At 45.0% G+C, this 19,697-nt stretch overlaps 1 protein-coding gene across 3 annotated transcripts in view; it reads left to right on the top strand.

Annotated features, from left to right (window-relative positions):
* The window catches only part of KMT2D (lysine methyltransferase 2D), a 203,916-nt gene that overhangs the window by 63,051 nt on the left and 121,168 nt on the right, over nucleotides 1-19,697 (top strand). For 2 of the 3 annotated variants that reach the window (XM_089477537.1, XM_089477543.1), the window contains exons 24-31: nucleotides 4,300-4,436; nucleotides 5,015-5,198; nucleotides 12,441-12,521; nucleotides 13,759-13,875; nucleotides 14,191-14,355; nucleotides 16,553-16,640; nucleotides 17,030-17,265; nucleotides 17,970-18,043. In XM_089477537.1, coding sequence (XP_089333663.1) covers nucleotides 4,300-4,436; nucleotides 5,015-5,198; nucleotides 12,441-12,521; nucleotides 13,759-13,875; nucleotides 14,191-14,355; nucleotides 16,553-16,640; nucleotides 17,030-17,265; nucleotides 17,970-18,043 — 1,082 coding nt within the window. The remainder of the gene's footprint in view (nucleotides 1-4,299; nucleotides 4,437-5,014; nucleotides 5,199-12,440; nucleotides 12,522-13,758; nucleotides 13,876-14,190; nucleotides 14,356-16,552; nucleotides 16,641-17,029; nucleotides 17,266-17,969; nucleotides 18,044-19,697) is intronic. The other variant, XM_089477551.1, reaches the window with a different exon arrangement.

The following is a 19,697-nucleotide window of genomic DNA, read 5'->3' as shown; positions in this document are numbered from 1 at the left end:
CCATTCTACTGAGCAGAACACGAATAATCTTATACGTTCCCAAAGGTATATTCTTATAATGTTTAAACTGAGAGACGATTTATCCTCTTTCTATCTTATCATTCTATGTATAGCAGATTATTCCCAAAACATCAAAAAGGCGCATAATTGTATATAGAGAAAGACCATAATTATCTCAATGTTATTTCATTTTTAACAGCAGAGCTAAGGGAGAGAGGAAAGAAAGGCACACCAGATGTTACAAAGAATCTACCTACAAGTTTATACACTGTCTTATCTTAATCTAATATTCTATTAGGATATCTTTCCATTTCATCTTCATGTATTCTAATACTTTTGTCCATTCTTCCTCTATTTTCCCATATGGAATATTTTTCGTCATGCTTGAGAGTCTGTCCATCTGCATCATATCATATAGGTAACTGACCCATTCTTCTACATTGGGAGTTTCCTTGACTCTCCATCTTTTGGCATATAAGATCCTAGCAACAGAAACCATATATGTCAAGATCTTTACATATTTTTGGCTCACTTTATCTTCAAACATCCCTAACAAGATACTTTCCGGTTTTTTCTCCAGCTTAATATCTAACGTTATATTTATCTCACCTATTATCTCATCCCAAAATGTTTTAGCCTTCTTACAGGTCCACCGACAGTGGAAGTAGGTGCTTGTTGTGCAACCACACTTCCAACAAAGATTATTTGTTTTGTTATTTATTTTAGCTAATTTCACTGGTGTCAGATGCCATCTAAAGTACATTTTGTACCAATTCTCTTTTAAATTTTGAGGCGCCATATATTTAATATTATGTTTCCACGCTTTCTCCCATAAATCTAAATTAATAGGATGGCCAATATCTTTTGCCCAACTTAACATAGATTCCTTGATAACCTCCTGTTCAGTATGCCAAGTTAGTAATAAATTATATATCTTTCCCATGAGTCCTCTTTTACTCTCCTTTGTACCTAATATATCTCCCAATTCAGATTTTTTCTCCGTAGCTCCCCATACTTTTAAGTCCTCCTTTGCTCTTTCTTGAATTTGCTGATATTCAAACCAATTTAAGTTTATTTCTACTAAGCCTAGTTCCTGTTGGGTTTTAGTCTCGAATTTTTTCTCTTTTCTCTTTAACAGATCTTTATAAGTGGGCCAATCCCCTTCTCTATACATTTCCATTCTATATAGGGCTTCCAATGGGGAAGCCCATTTTGGTAAGCCAGTAACAATTCTTTCCTTATATTTTTTTCCAAATTTTGAATATAGAGTTTCTAATACAATGTTCATTTATCATTCTGTTTGCTTTTTCTTTTTCATACAAAAGGAATGCATGTAAACCAAACTTGAGACCTTCTGATTCTAATTCTATTAATTTTTTGTCCTTTAACATCATCCATTCTTTTAACCAAATCAGGCAGTTTGCTTCATAATATAGTTTGAGGTTGGGAACCTCCTCTTTCTTTAGCATCTTGCATTACTTTTAATTTTATTTGGAGTTTTTTCCCCTCCCAAATAAATTTCATCATCTCTCCTTGCCAGATCTTGAAAATTTTCTCTGGTATTCTGATTGGTAAGGTTTGAAAAAGAAATAAAATTTTTGGGAGGGCACACATTTTTACTGCTGAGATTCTTTCCAGTAATGATAGGTGTAATTTGTTCCACTTTATGAAGTTCCCTTTGATTTCTTTCCATACTTTAACATAGTTATTATCAAACAGTTCATTTGATTTCTTTGTCAATTCTACCCCTAAATATCTAACATGTTTCTTTACTGTCATACCTGTACCCTCCTGTAATAGTAGGTCTTCTCTTGCTTTCATATTCTTCGTAATAATTGTAGATTTACTCAGGTTTACTCTACATCCGCTTACTTTTCCAAAATCATGTAAGTGTCTCATCAAAGAATCTGCATTTTCTAAGGGGCTTTCCAAATTTATCACTAAGTCATCACCATATGCTTCTATTTTGTATTCATACTTTTTTATCTTTAGTCCTTTCAGATTTCTGTCCAATTTAATTTTTCTAATCAGTGTCTCAATAACAATTAAGAATAGGAGGGGGGGAGAGTGGGCATCCTTGACGGGTACCTCTTTTAATTGGAAAGGAGCTAGTTTTTTCACCATTAATAAAAAATACTTGCTCTTTGTTCCTTATATAGTTCTTTTATCCTTTTACAGAAATTATCACCTATATTTATTGCCTCCAGTAATGTTAGTAAGGTGTCCCATCTAACCGAATCAAACGCTTTTCGTAGGTCTATCTATAAAGAATATGCCTGCCTGTTTGTCATTATGTTTATTATAGTATTCCAGGATATTTAAAACCTATCTGACATTTTCTCTTAGTTGTTTCCCTGGGAGAAACCCTCTTTGATCTTCTCCAATCAAATTTTTGAGGCAGTTTTTAAGTCTTTTAGCCAGTATAGAGGTATAAATTTTGTAATCGGCATTCAGCAATGATATGGGCCTGTAATGGTTAGGGTCTTCAGCTTCTTTATTATCTTTTAAGATTAAAGTAATATTAGCATCCTTCCAAGATTCAGGTACTTTTTTTAACAATGCGTTTCTAAAGACTAATTGTAAGGGGTATCCCAGTTCCTCTTAAAACATTTTATAGAATGATAGTGGGAGCCCATCTGTTTCTGGAGATTTATTCTTTTTTCCTTCCTGGATATCCTCCATAATCTCCTCAATTGAGATGTCCTTATCCAACATATTTTTTTGTTCCTCATCTAATTTCATAATATCTTCTTTCGAGATCCATTCATTCAGTGGTACGCTATTTGGTTCCTCATTATCATATAAAGATTTGTAATATTTGACAAATACTTGTTTGATTTCCTCCTCCTGTTTTGACTTAATTTCCCCATCACTTTTAACTTTATATATCTGATTTGTTTTTTTTTCTTTTCCTTTAATCTATATGCCAGCCATTTCCCTACTTTATTTGCATGTTCAAAATTCTGTAATTTCGTTGCTTTCAATTTATTCCCCAATTCTTGGTTCAATAATGAGTCTTACTGGTTTTGGAGCATCTTAATTCTCCCCTTTATTTCTTTATTCTCTAGTTCCTTTGCTAGTTTCACCTCTTCATTTTTTATTTTTTATTTATTTTATTAATATTTATTTCCTGCTCTCTCCTTTTCCTACAGCTTTGTTGAATGAAAAAGCCTCTAAAAACGGCTTTAGCTGCATCCCAAACTGTTTCTATATTTACGCCTTTATTCACATTTTCTTTGAAAAAATTTCTCATCGTAATTCTGGCTCTTTCACATATCTTTGGGTATAGAAGTAGATCTTCACGCATTCGCCATTCAAACCTTTTCCTTTTACCCTTTAGAGTAGCTTTCAACATATTATGGTCTGAAATAGACCTGGGTAATATTTCCATCTCTTCCAAATCTCTCACTAATGATTTACTAATTAATACCATATCACTTCTAGCCATTGAATCATGCCTATTTGAGTAAAATGTAAAATCCATTTTTTGAGGACCTTCTGGCTGGGCTGAGTTGCAATTTCTCCTCTAGAAGAAGTTCCAGGGGACACTTTTTACATCTAGAACCTGCTGTGGGGTGAACCACCCCCAGATAAAAGTCTTTCTTTGTTTTAAAAAAAATTGTGGGAGTGAAACAAGATACAAGGCCTGCGGGCTTGTTTTATAAGATAATTGCCACTCCTGGTAAGTTCTATCCTTGTTTTGCAGAAAAGGGTTTTTTAACAGGGCGAGGGTCCATTAGTAGCAGAAACGAGTGGGGAGCAGGCATGTAGCCTATATATTGCCCACCTATGCTTTGAAAGATCCCCTAGCTTAACATCATGGGGGACTTTTCAGTAATCATTTTGTTTTAAAAAAACAAACACTTTTCTGTATTTTTTTCACTTGGAAACAACCTGCGTTTATACATCTTTAGAACTGTATTATTCAAACAGAAGTACATGTTACATTTCTTTAACTGCTGTATCTAATTCTGACTCAGACCCAGATTTTCAGATTTTGAGCTTCTTAGCAATTGCTGGGAGGTGGCAGGAAATGGAGGGCAATAAGAAATAGTGGGAAAGATTTAGTGGATTTGTCAGCCACTGGATATAAGTAAAATGAGCTGCAATAATAGCTTGGAGCCTCCATTCCTTCTCTAAAGTGAGCCTGGCCATCTGGGATTTTGCCCAGTTTTCCCACCCTCCCTGAATATGAAAGTTAGTGTAGCCAGAGCCAGATAGCAGATCCCTAGTGTGCTCCCTGTCTTGCGCACTAAGCAAAGATGTACTAATATTGACTTAATCATCTCTTTTCATCAGGGGTTCAGACCAACCAATCTGCTGAAGTCCCTGCAGAGTCCATCACTGAGCAGGGAGTGGTTGAGGGAGATGAAAAGAAGAAACGGCGGGGGAGGAAAAAAAGCAAGCTGGAGGATATGTTCCCTGCCTACCTCCAAGTGAGTGTGGTAACTTAGTTCAGCCCTCTGGAACTTGTCCCGATGCTCTAAGGCTACAACCCCCCATTGTTTGGGTGGAGAGGATGGAGTTTTCAGTCCAGCACTTGGGCCGGGGTGACTGCCAGATGGGGAAGGGTGGTTTAGTGGACTGGAGAAGAGATGCTTTTGCACATGGGTAGGTGGAGCTCTACTCCAATTCTTTCAGCAGCAGTGTCATCCAAAGTGGGAAGGAGGAGATGGAAGAGTCATAGATGGGGCATAGTGGTGGTGTGGTGGTAGTCACAGAGGTAATGGTGGTGAAGTTGAACCGTGATGCTTGAGGAAATGCAAAATTATTGGAAGTGGCAGCATGGTAGAGGTATCAGGAAAACCATTAATAAAATAAATGATGAGCATTAGAAAACCTAAATGGGATGAAGTGGTGGTGAGGGAAAGTGAGAACAGAAGCCTGACTTGAGATGGCCAGGTGAAGTAGTTTCTTCACTTAACAAGTGCGTTAAAATGGAGGTTGACTTTTCAGAAATCGATTCGAGTAAATGATATTTTCTTTTTTTCCCCTCTTCCCAACCTTTTGACAGGAAGCTTTTTTTGGAAAGGCATTGCTGGACCTGAGCAGAAAGGCCTTGCTGGCAGCAGGGGGTGTCGGTGGGGATGGAACTGCACATCCTCCCATTGGTCAGGGGGCTCCCAGGCCTAAGATGGATTCTACCATTATCCCTAAAGGGTCGGCAGATGGGAAAGAGAATTCTGTTCAGCCCAAAGGTAAGCAAATGCTGGATCAAGGAAGACAGTGTAGGGTAGAAATATGTAGGAGATGTGTGGGTGAGCCTGTTGTAGGTCTGTGTCCTGAGAGGTTGGGATTGAAAAGAAGGAATGCCGGCATAAAGTGGAGAGGAGCATTTTGGTCTTACTTCAAGCACGTTTGCATACATTTACATGGTAATTTGGGAGCAAATATATTTTGATTTTGAAGGAAATTTGTCTGGGTATAATGTACTTTCGATTCCATGGGGGAAGAAGTTAAAGTGGTCTGGTGAAAGTGGGTGAGTGGTCAGAGTAGAGGAACTTGCCTTGATGTTATAATTAAACTATTTGTTTCATACTGATTCCTTTTGGTGGCCATCATATAAAGTCACCAAATTGTAAAACACAGGATGGAAGAGTTGTTTTGTGTACTGTTGAGTTTTGTACCCTTATGGGCTGCTCTAGACCTTTACATGGATGGTGTATGCTGAATTGCATGTATTTTACGTACCAGATAGGAGTGTGGGTAAAAGACTGATGCTGTTGTGGATGGGATTCTCTCACACAACTGAAATATTTCCCCACTTCCAAGTGAAACTGTCCATTTAAACATAACAGCAATACAGTCTTTGATTGCAGCAGGGCTATTAGCAAGGTTGTTTAGGGGCCACAGCCTGGCTGATGGTTTTGTCTTGTTCTGTTAGATCAACTTTTCTTCTTCGTGGTCTCTGTGAATCATACAAATGGGTTTCACTGCGCCTGCGCAGTGCTGTTCGGAAACTTCTAGAATCACTGGGCAAAGTATACTTTGCAACATATGGTAACTTTTTGGCAGTAACTCCGCCCACCCGTTATAAGGCCCCTGCTTCCCGGTCTTTTCCCCAATTCCTTTTTTCTGCCGTGTTGGCTGCTGTTTAGGGAACTTCGCTTGCATTTGCTAGCTCTTTTTGACCGAATCACTGGAAATTTTGACCTCAGACCGTTTTTTGACTCACCTTATTCTACTCTCCCTGTGTACTGTTGACTTCGGATCGTTTTGACACTGGCTTCGCTTTCGACTTCGACCATGTCTCCGGCTCCGTTCAAAAAATGTGACGTCTGTGGCGGTAAGGTGCCGGTCCAGGACCCCCATTCCTCCTGTCTTCTTTGTTTGGGGAGGGACCACGATGTCAAGGCTTGTCCACTTTGTAAATCCTTAACGTCTCAGGCGAGAAAGAACCGGGAATCTCGCCTCACCTCCACGATTGCCCAGGGCATCCTGAGGAAATCGAAGGAAGGGGATCCCCGGCCATCTTCAGCCCGAACAGCCGGCTCTGCACCCGTCCGTGACAGTCCTGCTAGTGTGTCCTCCGCGCCTCCAGCCGATGCAGCCCGTGGTTCCTCTGAACCCAGTGCCGCCACCTCTTTGGCCCGTGGCCTTGACGTGCCCAGCGCCACCGCCAAGCCCTCCAAACGCCCTCAGAAAACCTCAGGCACTGGGGGTTCCTCCGAGTCTTCAGCCACTACTCGGAAGGAGAAGGATAAGTTCTTGTCGACAGGCTCCAGCTCCAAGGTCTCTGCCGAGACCCCGGGCCGCAAGCCCGCATTGACCCCGAAGGATCCGAAGAGGCATAATACCGTGACCGAAGCCTCGGGCTCTAAGACCACCTCGGTCTCGAAGGACTCCTCTAAGAAGTCCAGGTTGTCGGATTCTGTGCCATCTTCTAAGGCTCCCAAGCCTTCCGATGACTCTGCACATGCCGCACCTTCTGCCAAGAAGGATGGGCTGCGGGACTGTGATGACTGAGACTCCTCTAAGTCCTCAAAGAAGAGAAAGCAGGGCTCGGGACAGACCCCACAGTTGACATCCGTTGGCAACCTCTTTGATCTTGATCCGATCTCTAAGAGGCCCAAGCTAACCACTGAAGGCGTCCAACCATCGAAGGCCACTAAGAAGCCAACTGCGACCTCAGTTCTAAAGGCTCTGTCCGAGCCTGGCACGTCCCATCGTCGGACCGAGGCGGACCTTCCTGCCAGACCTTTGGACCTGTCCATGATGCCTTTCGTCCACTCCGGTGATGAAGAATCGGTGTCTTCCGGACGGCGTTCCCCCACTCTGGTCCCGAAATCCACACAGGACGATGTCCTGGAGGAAGACCCAGACTTCTTTTATGACTCAGAGACGGATCGATACTACATGTCCGTCTCCAAGGAACATGCCTTTGAATGCTTCTCATCTAGGCATTCAGGGTGCAATATACCGACACCAGCGGCGGCAATGTCCAAACACCCACCAGCCACCTCTTCGCGCCAGTCGTCCAAACCGACAGTATCCACAGTACCGGTGTCAGGTAAAGAACCGTCCCGCTCGGTGCGCCCATCTGTTCAACAGGAGCCCTCGGAGCCTGACTCCGATCCTGACATTGTTTTGTCTTCAGGAGAGCCGTCTGAGTGTCGCCCCCGGGTTCTCCGCAAGAGATGCATCGCCCAGAACCAGCCTCCCCTACCAATGACATCCGCTCATTTAATGAGCATATTATTAAGATGGCCAATGCCCTTGACATCGAGCTCTCCTACTCGAATGATGGCGCCCAAGATCCCGTCGAACGTCGAGTACAGGGCAAAGTGCCTACTCTCCCATCGATCCCGCTGCTGCCTTCTCTCGAGACCATCTTGAAGCGGTCATGGGACTCCCCTACTTCTCTGGTGTGCTCATCTCGAAAGGTAGAGTCACTTTACAGGATTTCATCCTCCTGCTGTCCATGGCTGGCGTCGCATCCGAAGCAGAACTCAGCCATTGTGGAAGGTTCTCAACAGACTTTCACACAGAAGCAAGCCACGTCACCAGGGGACTGTGAAGCTAAGAAGGTCGACGCTCTGGCGAAGAAGGCCTACTCTGCTGCTTCCCTTGCTGCCAAGGCTGCCAACTACAACGCGTGTATGGGGGCATACGTCCAGACGCTTATGGAAGGCATCTCTCCCTTGATCCCTGACGTACCAGATGAGATCCAGGTACGTACCAGATGAGATCCTCGTCGAGATCAGGGACGAGGCCCACTCCATAGGTAGTTGGCTCATCACGACCTCGAGGAATATGACGGACTGTGTGGGCAGAGCGATGGCGGCTTCGATTGCCCTCCGTCGTCACGCTTGGCTCCAGGGCTCCGATCTCAACCCCAATGCTAGAGCGGCTATCGAGGAGATGCCGATTGATGAGTCCGGGCTCTTCCATGCTGAGACCGACGAAAGACTCAACAGGAAGTACTGGATGAAGGCGGCTGCTAAAAAGCATGGCATGTCCTCAACATCCACCCCACCATTCAGGAAGAGACAGCGCCCTTGGCAAAACCAAGGTCAGTTCCAGAGGTCTTATCAACACGACCGCCCTTTTCAGCAGCAGGGACCCCAGAGACCGAGGTACCCTTCTCAGTCCTCCTCCTCTTCTGGTCGGCGTAATACCCCCGGTCGATACCGTAAGACCCGTCGACAGGAGTCCGACCAGACCAAGAAGAGGTCCTGAGAAGTTCCAGCGTGCTTCGTCTCTGCCTCTTCCCCACCTTCCTTCCTTAATATTTTGAGGACCTTTGTCAACACCTGGACCTCTATCACATCCGACTCGTGGGTTTTGAACATTGTCCGTAGGGGTTATGCCCTTGAGTTTTTAGAACTCCCTCCAACCGGGATTTTTGTTTCCACCCCACCTTCGGACACCCTTCTCGGCGAAGTACGCATTTTGCTTAACAAGAAAGCAATCTCGCCTGTTGCACCCAAATGTTTTTGTAGATCCTTCTTTTCACGATATTTCACTGTGCCCAAGGCAGATGGGGGCATCAGACTGATCTTGGACTTAAGGAACCTTAATCAATTCCTTGACTATCTCCGTTTCCGTATGGTAACCCTAGCCTCTATCCTGCCTTTACTTCATCAGGGACTGTCGTTCGCGACCATCGATCTCAAGGACGCCTACTTCCACATAGGAATCCGGGAGTCCCACAGGCGATTCCTCACCTTCGCTGTCGGTACCGACGCCTACCACTACAATGTCCTTCCTTTCGGTCTTGCCACGGCACCGAGGGTCTTCACCAAGTGCATGGCTCCGATAGTGGCATACCTACACCAAAGAGGCTACATGGTGTTTCCATACTTAGACGACTGGCTTTTTGCCGCGACCTCGCAAGAACAGCTTCGAGAGGCGACCGCCTTAGACCTTTTGACATCCCTACGGCTCGTCGTCAACAGAGAGAAGTCCCATCTCACTCCATCCACACACATCAAGTTCATCAGCGCTGTCCTCGACTCTGTGCAATGCATCGCCTATCTCCCTCGAGACCGTTTCCAGGCCCTGTCAGCAGCTGTGCAGTCCTGCTTAGTCCACAGAAAAGTGAGGGCCAGAGATGTGCAGGTGGCCCTAGGACACATGGCGTCGATGACGTTCGTCACCCCCTTGGCAAGGCTTCACCTCCGTCCTCTTCAAGCTTGGTTCCTCTTGGTCTTCAACCCGATGGAGGATCAGCCTTCCAAATGGCTCACCGTCCCGAGACCTGTGGCCTCTTCTCTACGGTGGTGGCTAGACTCCCACAACGTCGGCATGCCTTTCACTCCGCCGCAGCCACAGGTGACCCTTATGACAGACGCGTTGCTGGAAGGCTGGGGAGTGCACTTGCTCGATCTCGTGATAAGAGACAAATGGTCCCAGGAAGAGAAGTGTCTTCACATCAACGCGCTGGAGATGCTTGCAGTGGAGAAAGCCTTGAGGGCCTTCGAACCCAACGTGACCGGTAAGGTGGTTTTGCTCAGGACGGACAATACCACCGTGATGTACTATGTCAACAAACAAGGGGGCACCAAGTCCAGGACTCTGTTAAACATCACGCTTCGGATTTGGGACTGGTGCATCCCGAGAGGGATCCTTCTCCAAGCAATTCACTTGCCTGGAGACGAAAACGAGTTAGCGGACCAACTCAGCAGATCCTTGACCACTTGTCACGAGTGGAGACTTCATCCAGAGACAGTCAGCAGCCTCTTCGACCGATGGGGCAGCCCTTGGATCGACCTCTTCGCGACCGCTCTCAACACCCACTGTCCCCAGTTCTGCTCCCGGACGCCAAGCAAGAACTGCCTCGGAGACGCGTTCGGTTTTGTCTGGTCAGGGCAGATGCTATATGCCTTCCCGCCGTTTCCAATGATCACCAGGGTAGTTTCCAAGATGACAGTGGACCGTCCGGAGGTGATCCTCATCACCCCTTGGTGGCCGAGACAGCCGTGGTTCCCATCACTTCTTCATCTCTCCAGGAGAGAATTTCTCCAACTCGAGTCCCGTCCCAACCTGCTCACGATCCTGGACGGACAGATATGGCACCCGGACATCGAGAACCTGCCTTTGGTGGCTTGGAGGCTCCGTCCCTGACCTCGCTGCCCGACTCGGTACGGAGGGTGATCCTCGCTGCTCAGAAGCCCTCGACCCAGAGATCTTATGCTGCTAAGTGGAATAGGTTTCTGCGGTTTCTTACCGAGAGGAACCTCTCACCGGCTCAGGTCACGACGCCCGTGGTGTTGGAATTCCTGATGGCGCTGTTGGATGCGGGGTTGTGCCTCACATCAATCAAGTGCTACCTCTCTGCTATCTGCTCTCAGTTTCTGTTTGGGGGCAAACCTTCTTTTTTCAGGGACCCTTTGGTAAAGACTTTCCTGAGGGGTTGTGCTAACCTTCATCCTCCTGCCTTGGCACCGACCCTGGCTTGGAGCCTGGACGCTGTGTTGTCTGCCTTGCAATCTAGATCCTTTGAACCTATGGCCACTACTGACTTAAGACTATTGACTTGGAAGACTGCCTTCCTTGTGGCCATCACTTCCGCCCACTGTGCGGGCGAACTCTGCGCCTTGCGGAGAGATCAGCCTTTCCTTAGGTTCCACAAGGATAAGGTTGTCCTCCGTACCGACATCACCTTCCTGCCAAAGGTGGTCTCGGCTTTCCATATGTGTCAAGACATTGTTTTGCCTACCCTGGCCCCGGATCCGACCACTGAGGTCGAACGTAACCTGCATACTTTGGACGCCAGGAGGGCTCTTGCCTTCTATTTGGACAGAACTGCGGTTTTCAGTCGGTCCGAGAGGCTTTTTCAATGTTACTCGGAACCGAAGAGGGGACTACCGGTATCTGCTCAGAGGTTTTCCAAATGGGTGGCTGGTACCATCCACCTCTGCTGTGAACTGTTGGGTAAACCTCTCCCAGCCAGGGTTCGGTCCCACTCAACCAGGGCGGTAGCAGCATCCTCCGCTTTTTTGAATGGGGTCCCTTTGGAGGATGTCTGCAAGGCTGCCGTTTGGTCCCAACCAATGACTTTTATCAAACATTACAGACTGAATGTCAGGGCCAAACGGGATGCAGCCTTTGGAAGGATGGTGTTGATCTCAGGATTACACTGATTACATTGTGCCCATGTTTTCTTAAATTTACTTGCACCTGTGGTGTTTAAATTCTCAATATGTGCTGCTTTGAAGCCTCTACATTATGGGCTTATGTCCACACTGTGTATCCATTTGTTTGCACTGGTTCAGGACCCATGTGGTTGATGGGTTATGGGTGTGATATACCTCATGTTTGACTTGGAAATTTACTGGGCCCTGTCTGGCCTCCACTTTGGTCTATTATCTGGTTTACATTAGTTACTAAGGAACCATGTGCCTTATCTTGTTCAGGAATTGTGTTCCAAATCCTCAGTCCTGGTGTTAAGGTTTGGTGCAAAAAAATAAAAATAAAAAATGATGACTGACACAAGGGTTGGTTCTAAAGTTTATTGTTAATAAACCAATTCTGTTTGAACCTCAAGTTGTCTCAGGACACTCCCTCCACCGCTTACCTAAGCTTGTCAGTCTAAACCCATTTGTATGATTCGCAGAGACGACGAAGAAGAAGGACAGGTTGCTTACCTGTAACAGTATTTCTTCGAGTGGTCATCTGCGAATACATACAAATCCCACCCATCCTCCCCTCTGTGTCCTGCTCTTCATTGGCTCATTCTCATATCGCCTACACGGCGTAAAAAGTGCGGAACTGGGGAAAAGAGCGGGAAGCAGGGGCCTTATAACGGGTGGGCGGAGGTACCGCCAAAAAGTTACCATATGTTGCAAAGTATACTTTGCCCAGTGATTCTAGAAGTTTCTGAACAGCACTGCACAGGCGCAGTGAAACCCATTTGTATGTATTCGCAGATGACCACTCGAAGAAATACTGTTACAGGTAAGCAACCTGTCCTTCCTTGTTTCTCTCTTCTCATCCAGGGGATGAATGTGTTGACAGCAGGGAGGCAGCAGCTCCAGAAAACAACTTGAAAACAGCTGATGCCAAGATTGAAAATACCGGTGGGTATGAGAGCATTATAAGAGAACATGAGGTGTGGGATGATTTCCAGCTTCCACCTGGATGCTGTGTCACTTTTCTGGTTGAAATCCTCTGTCTGCCTTAACCTGGGAGTGTGGCCCAGTCTCAGTGAGGCCTGCTTCTAAACAGACATGCACAGGATAATACTGAGATTTTTATACCCCCTTTTTAATACTTGTCTTTTCTTAATTTGTGTTGTGTGTGTGTGAGAGAGAGAGAAAGAGAGAAAGGATTTGCATGCTAAATTATGAATTTATAAATTTCTTAACCCTTAAAGGTGATTCTGTGAATTGATGTGTCCCATAGTAACTGTTTCGGACAGTTTGCCTTGAATATGCAGCATGAAACTTTTTTGTTAATGAATGCAAATGAGATCAAATTATACCAAGTATATAAAATTAGATATGCTTGTATGTTACATACACATGTACTATATATCTACTGATTTGTGTATTATAGAAAGATTTTGGAGGAGATATTTTAAACAACCACTCATCTAGCCAACCAGCTTTATTCTTTCTGTAGTTACTGCTGGTGGGATGCTGTAATAAATGTGCGTGTTGTTTGCTTATTTTTTCATAGTTTTATAAGTTTGGAGGAGCAGGGCTTTCTGCAACATACTGAAGTTCCATCCTCTGTGATCACTAGATGTCTTCCATGGTGTCCTGCTAATGCCCACTCCACCACCTCTCTGCAGATGGAATGAGAAGGCAGTTGTGGAAATGTGTAAAGCAGTGAACTGCTGCAAGTTAACTTTGGGGCTATAATTCTCAGAATCCTCTGCAGCTGGGGGAGGTGTTCTGGGTGTTGTCACTCAAAAATAACTTCCAAGCTCTGCAGTAGTGCAGTGAGTTTTCCAGTGTTCCACCTTGCCTGGAAAACAGACTGGGATTTCCAGTTAGTGCGGAAACATAGCTGAGTTCAATGAAAAGTAGTCCTGCTTCAGAACACATACCTGCTTTTCCCATTTCTAATATCCTTTTCATATTAGAAATGAGTAAGCAACTATGCAGGAGCCAGTTTTCACCCATGTAGCCCCATTCCCCACATGTATCAGACAGAGGCAGCTTGATTCCTCATGTCTTGGCCTATTGAAGTGAGGAGGCAATTTCCTCCATTTTGGGGGAGTCAACAGTCCTTCCTGACTTATTGGTGGAATATTACAGTACAGGGTAGCTTCTCCCACCCTGACAGGCTATGTTGTGTTTTCTCCCACAGGCACAGAGGAACAGATGGTCCCCAAGATCTCTCCAGACCCTACAGGTGCCGAGAACCCAGCCACACCCCCGGGGGAGGGGGTGCTCAGCTCCGACCTTGACAAAATCCCCACTGAAGGTCAGGCGGGCCCTTTGAATAGACCCTACCGCCCCCTCCATGTCCCTGAAAGTACCTGCCCTCTGGGAGATCAGGGGAGATGGGAACCAGGACCCTCCTGGTTTCCCTCTCCAGCTCCAGACTCGAGGGCAGATGCTGGGAAGCAAGGGTGCTGCTGTCTCTGTTGCCTTTTTGCTTCCTCAGTTCCTTGCTCCCCACTTTTGGCAATCAGCCTGCCCCTGTATTGGAGACCAGCAGGTTCCCTACATGGCTGACATAGTTGTCGGTGAACTTAAGTGCTTGTGGTTCCACTGTGGCTTTCCTCCTCACCAACAGAGCTACCCAAAATGGAGAGCAAGGATGTTCAGCAGCTCTTTAAAGATGTCTTGGGGTCCACTGAGCGAGAGCAGCAGCAGCTCAATTGCGTTGGAGCAGAAGCTGAAGCTGGGGGCATTCGTGACGCAAACCGCACACATCTTGCCCAAAGACCATTCCTGCCAGGTGAGCCGTTAGTAGTAAACCCCCCCCCCCCCCCATGCCCATGAGATGCTCTGACATCTGGGTCTTTGGTGAGAAACAGGAAGGGCTACTTCTCACTCTTTAAAGCATTTTAAGCCTGCTCTTCGTCTGGAGATGTTCCCAGAGTAGTTTATATTCTACCAATAAAACAGTATAGTCCCTGCCTGCATGCTTGCCATAAATTATTTTTAAAAATCAGTAGAAACATATAAACAGACACACCTCAAAAGTAAAAAAGATAGGAAGGAAAGAAGGAAGGAAAAAAGTGAACCTTGGCAGCAGTTTTTAAAGATGCAAAATGTTTATTGTTATGAGAAATTGGAAATAGTCATGAATAGTGGGCTTACAACAGTTTCCTGGGCTTTACTGCACTGTGTTTGAGAAGAGATGGTGCCTTATAAGGTGTTCAAGATAATGTTACATGGTCTTGTAAAATTGGGCCAGGATTTCCCTTTTTACATGAAGGATCTCTAAGCATGTGTACTGGTATGAGAATAGTGACTCTTCACACAGTTGTTAATAATTATAAACTGTGAATGGCAATATACACAGTCACATACTTGTATATATTGTCAGAGGACAATTAGGAAATATTTTTGAATTTTTAGACCTTTGGGTAGAGGGAAGAGAGATGTTTAAATATTTCTGTAGCACAATACCATTATTGGACTATTTTAAGAACAAGGGCTTATGTTGTTAAGATAGTATGTTGGGTTCAAGCGTAGGAGCTCTAAGTTTAAATTTGCTGTTCAGCTGTGCTGCCTGCTGAATAAGCAACTGTCCCTTCAGTTGTTCTTCTTGGGTGTTGCAGTTGTGATCTTACCTGAGGATTCTGTACAGTGTTTTGTAAACTAAGGTAAGTTTTTCAGAGATAATGACAAATGCACAGGAGACTTTTAAAGGCAGGTTTAGTTGTTGTGTCTCAGTCATGTGGAGGTTCCCACTTCTTGTCCTATACTGATGCAGGAAGCAGAGCTTGCTCTTTACTTTACCTGGGATTGGATGCAGGCACTCCAGATATAAAATGGTTTAAATGTCTGATTACATTTGAAGGTGCAAATATTCTTTAGGAGGTTAGATGTTTGGGGAATGGAATGTATACTCACCTATGTTTCCTGGCCCTCTTTTAAATTGTAAAATGCAGAATATTTTGATTTTATGGGTTCAGCTTGCCTCTATACCTTGGCCTTCTTAGTAATGTGGCTGTGGAGATCCGTCATATTACCACTCCAGAAGGCTTTTAAAATGGATCTCTTTCGACAGGCCTTTCCAGATTAGCCTCCCCTTTACTTATATGAATAGCACTGTCTACCCTGTAAAGATAGATGTTCTTTCCTCAATTTCCTGTCTTTAATTTTAGCTAATTTTTTATTTAATTTTTTTATTCTATATTGAAACTATTTTATACTGTTTACTGTTTTTTGTGATCAGGATGGTGGTTAGGCTATGGGATTATTTTAATGTACATTTTATGTATACTGTATTTTATTGTTTTCTGTCTTGTAACCCACCTTGATTCCTTCTGGATAAGGCAGGATATAAATTATTATTGTTATCATTATTATTATTAATATCAACCAGCCAATTCTAAATTTTGTAGTATTTGGTTAGGACTGCTGAGAGAATGAGATTACTGTAGCACTGGCAAGTAAATGGTAACTTGAAAAATGATATGGGAAAAATAAGAGACTATTTTCAGGTAGCCAGCCAAGGAAGTGTTGCATGAGTTTGGGAGGGGGTTCTTGTTTTGGGTGTGTGTGTGAGAGAGGAAGTATGATTCTTGGATTAAAGAGTGGAGGACTCCACACAAAGTGGAATGTGCTTATGTCATCAGATAAAAAACTATGGGCTCTTACTCTGCCGTCATCTTGCCTCATCAGTTCTTTCACTTCCTGTGCTCAGAGCAGAGTCTCTTTTCTCCTTGTCAAGTTTCTTGAGCTCTCGTGTTCCTTTTATCCTATTGGTTTTTCCTGTGTTCTCTGCTGCACTTCTTACTTTTTCTTGGGTCTTGTTTGCCTTTTAAAAAAAGGTGGTCAACATCTATGCATTTAATTGCAAGCCTACAAGCCCACAAAGTTCCCATTTAAAATATTTGAAAGGTGTACAGGTCTATGCATAGAGAAGGAAAGGCTCTTGATTTCAAGCTCTGATATTGTTTTTTCTTTTTCTTTTTTTTTAGGTGGTGGTGTTTCCCTTGGGCCCTTGCAACCAGCTGTGTCCATGGAGACTTACTCTGGAGTTTGCCAGTCTCCATTTCTTGACAGCAGGTAAGTCAGCTACAGTGACATCCTCTTCCACTCATCTGGAGGCATACTGTAGGCAGAGTCCATCCAATGCATTTTGCTGCCTGAGGTGAATATGGTGTCTCCTGCCATTCCATGTGCAAAAACCAATGGACAGGTAGCTGAATCTTATGTCAACACTGTTGGTGGGACATCATGCACTGCCACGCTTGAAAGCAGCAGATTAATTTAATAGATGTGTGATGGGCCACTTATCACACCTTTTCCCCTCCAGCATTCACCATTTGTCACTCAAGGGAATTGCCTCACTATACTAGGGCCTGGCTGGGGTTTAAGATGCTAACGTTTACTAAATGGCCACTGCAACTGCCTTCTCCTTACCTCCTTTCTTTGCTTCCATCTCCTTCACATAGGGAGCGGAGCGGATTCTTCAGCCCTGAACAGTGTGAGCCTGAGAGCCCTTGGGCCAGCAGCTCTGCTGCTTCCACACCCACCACACCCACCACAGAGGGGGAAACTGATGGGCTGTCATATAACCAGCGGAGTCTGCAACGCTGGGAGAAGGATGAGGAACTGGGGGAGCTGTCCACCATCTCACCAGTGCTGTATGCCAACATGAACTTCCCCAATCTCAAACAGGACTACCCAGGTCAGGGGTTTGTTTCCTTACCTGCCCACCCTCACCATTCCCTCAGTCTTTTCTCCCCCTTTCCTCTTTAGGCCTGCCATTCTGCTCCAAAATGGATGTTTGTTCACTGCGGTGGAAAGCAGATTCTCCTCAGTTCTGTTGACCTTCTTTACAGTAGTGAGTTGTAGTCCCAAAAGATCTGGAGGGCTCCAGAAGGCTGGTGGCAGTACTCTTAATGGGATGGGATGGGAAGGGACGGTTTAGTTTTCCTTTTCATTGCAGGTATAGTGTGGTTGTCAAACACGCTGAGGTGATTTTTGTTGTTGTTGTTTCTTTTGTAGAAGAAGGTGAACCCCTTGAGGTGTGCAGGCAGCCTCCCTGCCTGCCTATTTTATTTCTCTCTGACATACATGTATATATTCATATTGACAATCCCCACTACCCCATACACATTACCACCATATAACAGTTAACATCTATCAGTAAATGCCCTCTGTCATTGGCAGAATGCACATATTTTTGGGGTCTTCATACTTCTCTCCTACAACTACTATTCGAGACATGGCAAGCTTTGAGACAATGGCCATGTGTCTGTCTATACTCAGCAGGCATTTGAATATGAGTCTCCAAAGTTTCAGGCTGCTGAATCTACACTTCATAAAATAGGTGAAATGGTCTTGCTCTGTATCTAATAACACATTTTACACTTTTGTGTCCCCTCACAGACTGGTCTAGTCGTTGCAAGCAGATCATGAAGCTCTGGAGAAAGGTGCCAGCCCCAGACAAAGCCCCTTACTTGGTAAGTGGTATGGGAAAATGCAATTTCTAAGCTTAATCTTTTATATGGCTAACTTGGAAGGCTTGTTTTTTCTCTTAGCCTTTTAAAGTATTACCTGGATTCTTGTGTGTCTGTGTTTATACATTCTTAACTTTGTACCTATGTCTAGTTTGATTGCTGTCAAGTTGTAGGCAGAACCTGCAACAAAATATTGTGGCATGGAATGTTCATGTTCAGGGTTCTATGCCTTCTTTCAGGACACTTGATTCCATTTCTCCTGAATGTCCATTAGCTCTGAAAACATCAAGCAGCATCTCAGCCCCTGAATGCATTTAAGCCTCATTAGGTTCTTTGGGGTCTTCTACTTACTCTCTCTCTCACACACAAGTTTACTTTGTACTTTGGCAAGTCTTGAAGTTTCCTGTTGCCTGCTGATATCTCCTTCATCATTAGAAAGAGCTATTCTAGGTCCACAACGAATCACATTTGGTGAAATAATTCACTGTTAATATAGGGTTGGCAATTGTCAGGGGCTGATGGGAGGCTAAGGAACCAGTAAACTGCCAGTTTTAAAAATTGTCACTCTGGGCTAGGGTTGCCATACCTGAGGATCTCCAAACTGGGACAAATGTAGGACAAGGTTTGAAAATGTAGGGCTTTTTTTTTTTTTTTTAATTTCTTGGCCAGGAATTTTTTTTAAAAAAGGTCCTACATTTTCAAACTTTGTCCTCCTCCTCCTCCTCCTCCCGGCCTGGGAGAAAGCCTAGGCCTGCTTCCAGGCCGGGAAGGTGCGCGGGGGCCGCTTAGCATCGCGGCGATCGCCGCGGTGCCAAGCGGCCTCCTCCTCCTCCCGGCTTGGGAGAAAGCCTCGGCCTGCTCCCAGGCCGGGAAGGTGCGCGGGGGCCGCTTAGGGTTGGCTTGTATAAGGGTCAATATGGTAATAGTGCTGAAAAAGAAGTTCTGCCCAACACACCATTCCCCTTACCTCCGCAGCTGCTGCTCAGCCAAGAAGAGTTTGTTAGTGTTCCTCCTTTCTCAGGGAAGAGGGAAACAGCCCCAATTGCTTTTGCAAGGAGTGTGTGTGTCTCCCTCTTTCCAAGGGAAGAGGGAAACGGCCCGATTGCTTTTGCAAGGAGAGAGTGCATCTGTATGTTTTCCTTTTTCATTCCTTTCCCAGGGAGCAGGGAAAGAGCCCCATTGCTTTTTGCAAGGAGAGAGTGCATCTGTATGTTTTCCTCTTTAATTCCTTTCCCAGGGAGCTGGGAAAGAGCCCCATTGCTTTTTACAAGGAGAGAGTACATCTGTATGTTTTCCTCTTTAATTTCTTTCCCAAGTAGTAGGGAAACAGCCCCATTGCTTTTTGCAGTGTGTGTGTGTGTGTGTGTGTGTGTGTGTGTGTGTGTGTGTGTGTGTATGTGTACGCGTGCGCATGTCTCCCTTTTTCCCAGGGAGCAGGGAAAGAGCCCCGGTTGCTTCCCCCCCCCCTCCTCTCTGGAAAAGGAGAGAAAGAGGGAGACACACACACCTTGCAAAAAGCACTCAGGGTTCTTTCCCAGCTTCTTGGTAAAGAGGAAGACATACATAAAGGTACATGCCTCACAAAAAGCAATTGGGACTGTTTCCCTGCTCCCTGGGAAAGGAGGGAAAGAGCCCTGATTGCTTCTTTTTTACAAGG

Source organism: Sceloporus occidentalis, unplaced genomic scaffold, assembly GCF_023333645.1.
Source record: "Sceloporus occidentalis isolate IW3139 unplaced genomic scaffold, rSceOcc1.0.p SCAF_1, whole genome shotgun sequence".
Classification (NCBI taxonomy): Eukaryota; Metazoa; Chordata; class Lepidosauria; order Squamata; family Phrynosomatidae; genus Sceloporus; species Sceloporus occidentalis.
Note: the sequence above shows the minus strand (reverse complement) of the source record. Positions and strands in the feature narration are given on the sequence as shown.